Source organism: Sardina pilchardus, chromosome 20 (genome assembly GCF_963854185.1).
Source record: "Sardina pilchardus chromosome 20, fSarPil1.1, whole genome shotgun sequence".
Classification (NCBI taxonomy): domain Eukaryota; kingdom Metazoa; phylum Chordata; class Actinopteri; order Clupeiformes; family Clupeidae; genus Sardina; species Sardina pilchardus.
The window spans coordinates 23,878,837-23,881,336 of record NC_085013.1 but is presented as its reverse complement, the minus strand read 5'-3'; the positions used below and the strand labels follow the sequence as shown (position 1 = coordinate 23,881,336).

The 2,500-nt window shown below is 51.1% G+C and overlaps 1 protein-coding gene across 5 annotated transcripts in view; it reads left to right on the top strand.

Annotated features, from left to right (window-relative positions):
• The window catches only part of LOC134068177 (forkhead box protein N3-like), a 224,748-nt gene that overhangs the window by 211,237 nt on the left and 11,011 nt on the right, over positions 1–2,500 (top strand). For 4 of the 5 annotated variants that reach the window (XM_062523738.1, XM_062523740.1, XM_062523741.1 and 1 more), the window contains exon 5: positions 2,433–2,495. The exons of the other annotated variant lie outside the window; for it this stretch is intronic. In XM_062523738.1, coding sequence (XP_062379722.1) covers positions 2,433–2,495 — 63 coding nt within the window. The remainder of the gene's footprint in view (positions 1–2,432; positions 2,496–2,500) is intronic. 5 annotated transcript variants of the gene reach the window in all.

Sequence of the window (2,500 nt, the reverse complement as noted above, 5' to 3'; positions counted from 1 at the left end):
AGGTTATGTTTTGACTTTTCAATGTTTCATATCACGGTGGTGTGCCTTGAGGTTTCCTCATAGTAAGCAATGTTCCACGAGAGAGAGAGAACATTTTGGGAAATACTATGTTAGAGTAAATTAGAGTGAGCATTTAGTGTACCATTTACCGTAGACTGATTTTGAAAGAGTGTGTGTGTCTGGGTGTTGTAGTGATTTTGAGTGAATGTGTGTGTGTGTGTGTGTGTGTGTGTGTGTGTGTGTGTGTGTGTGTGTGTGTGTTTGTTGTAGTGATGTGAGTGAATGTGTAAGTGTGTGTGTGTGTGTGTGTGTGTGTGTGTGTGTGTGTGTGCGAGCGCGCGCGCGTGTGTGTTGGTGTGAATGTGAGTGGGCAAGTGACCTAGACAGCGTTGTAGAGTGAGAGGGATTTCAGGCACCCAAGCTGCTGCTGCTGCTGCTGCTGCTGCTGCTGCACTGATTGGTTTGGTGCAGATCCTCTGCTGACGCCCATCTGTCCCCAGACATGAATACGCCCGAGAGGAGACACAACTCCACAGCAGCACCCTGCACATGACACACACACACACACACACACACACACACACACACACACACACACACACACACACACACACACACACACTTACACGTACATACACATACACACACAGACAAGCACACACACACATACAGACGCACACACTTAAACGTACATACACATACACACACACACACACACACACACACACACACACACACACACACACACACACACACACACACACACACACACACACACACACACACACATCTAAAACACCCTCTCTGAGATTAGAGCACCAATGCCCTTTCCCATGATTCATTGCAGGGGGCAACTGAGTGAATATAATTCTGCTCTCATCTGTTGGGGGTGGGGTGGGGGGGGGGATCACCCGCCAGTGTTTGTCTAATACAAGAGTGTGGCACTGCCCTTAATACTGTCCATTCTCATCTCTCTAGTCCCCATGAAGGCATTGAGGTCCGCTCTTGCCTTTAGGAGTCCCCATCTCCCCATCTCCGCCCGCAGTGGAGGATTTCAGCCACTCTATTCTATCTCTGCTATTACTGTAGCATTGCTTCTTATTATAACTAATGCTTTTACCGAGCACTTATTGTGTTTTTAAGTGCACTTATTGTGTGTTTAAAGTGCACTTATTTGCCCATAACGAGGGATAGATGCCCTCTGGGGCAACAAAGGGACTCAATAGCATCCTGATGCCCCAGTGTTGATGAATGCAGCTCTATCTCTATCTATTTCTCTCTCTCTCTCTCTTTCTCTTTCACTCTCTCTATCACTCTCCATCTATCTCTACCTCTTCTTCCTCTCCTCTTTTGTGTGCTGTGGCTGTTTGCGGAGCCTGGGATGGATGGCCTCGACACGGAACAGACACAATGGCGGAGGCTCGTTAGCCTTTGAGATTGCCAGCCCATCCACGTTAATTGGGAGAGGGGGCTGCGTCCCCCAGTCACTTCGTATTGTCCACTCGGTTTGGCCGGGCAAGGGGCAGACAGGGGAGGACACTGGCTTGTCCGAAGGCATCTCTTCACTTTATGCAGCTTTTCTTTGGGGGGGGCTGGTCACTTCTTCACGGCTAAAGAGGGGAGTTGAAATGCACACCCGGGGGGGGATGAGGGGGGTGGAGGCACCTTGCCGACCCAGATGTTCTGTTTCAGGTCGCAATCATTCTATTTGCTGCCGTGGCGATGTATACTGTTACTATGGCGCGGGGAGTAGGGTTGCCAAGGCAACAATGCTATTGCTTAATGGGCAGAAAAAAGTGCACAGGATTGCGGAGTGAGGGAATTTTTCCCCCCCTCTCTCTCTCTCCAGGCCATCTGCTCTGAATCAGAGCAGCCTCCTCTCTGATCAGGAGTGTTTACTGACCACAGAGAGAGAGAGAGAGAGAAAGAGAGAGAGAGAGAGAGAGGGGGGGGGGAGAGGGGGAGAGACAGGTGCCCTGAGTTGTTTTTTGCCGATGATGTGCTTCATCAATAGGTTTGTGCTCGTTAGGAATTCATTAAAATCGACTCTCCTGACTCCTGCAGTCCTCAGGAAACGGAGAGCTCCTCTCTCCAAAACGCTCTTTAATTACCCCACAGAACAAAACAAATCAATCGCTCGTTTTCTCTTTCCCGAAAGTGAAGAAACTAACCGACAGCTGAGACGAACAACAGACCCACCGGACCCCCCCCCCCCCCCCCCACACACACACACACACCAGGTCTGCATCAATCAGTCAGCTCTACCATGACCCTTGACCCCGTGACCCCATGACCCCCTGACCCCCACCTCACTGCTCCCTCGCCGCTCGTCTGGTCCTCCTTGTGTGCGTCCCGCCACCCTGGTGCCGGTTAGAGCCGGTCAGAGCGCTCCTGTGCCTAACCACGCTGGCCTGTCCCCTTGACTTCCATAGATCCAGACATTGACGCTGCCACAGCCATGATGCTTTTGAATGCCTCGGCCCTCCCGTTCTCCTGTGAG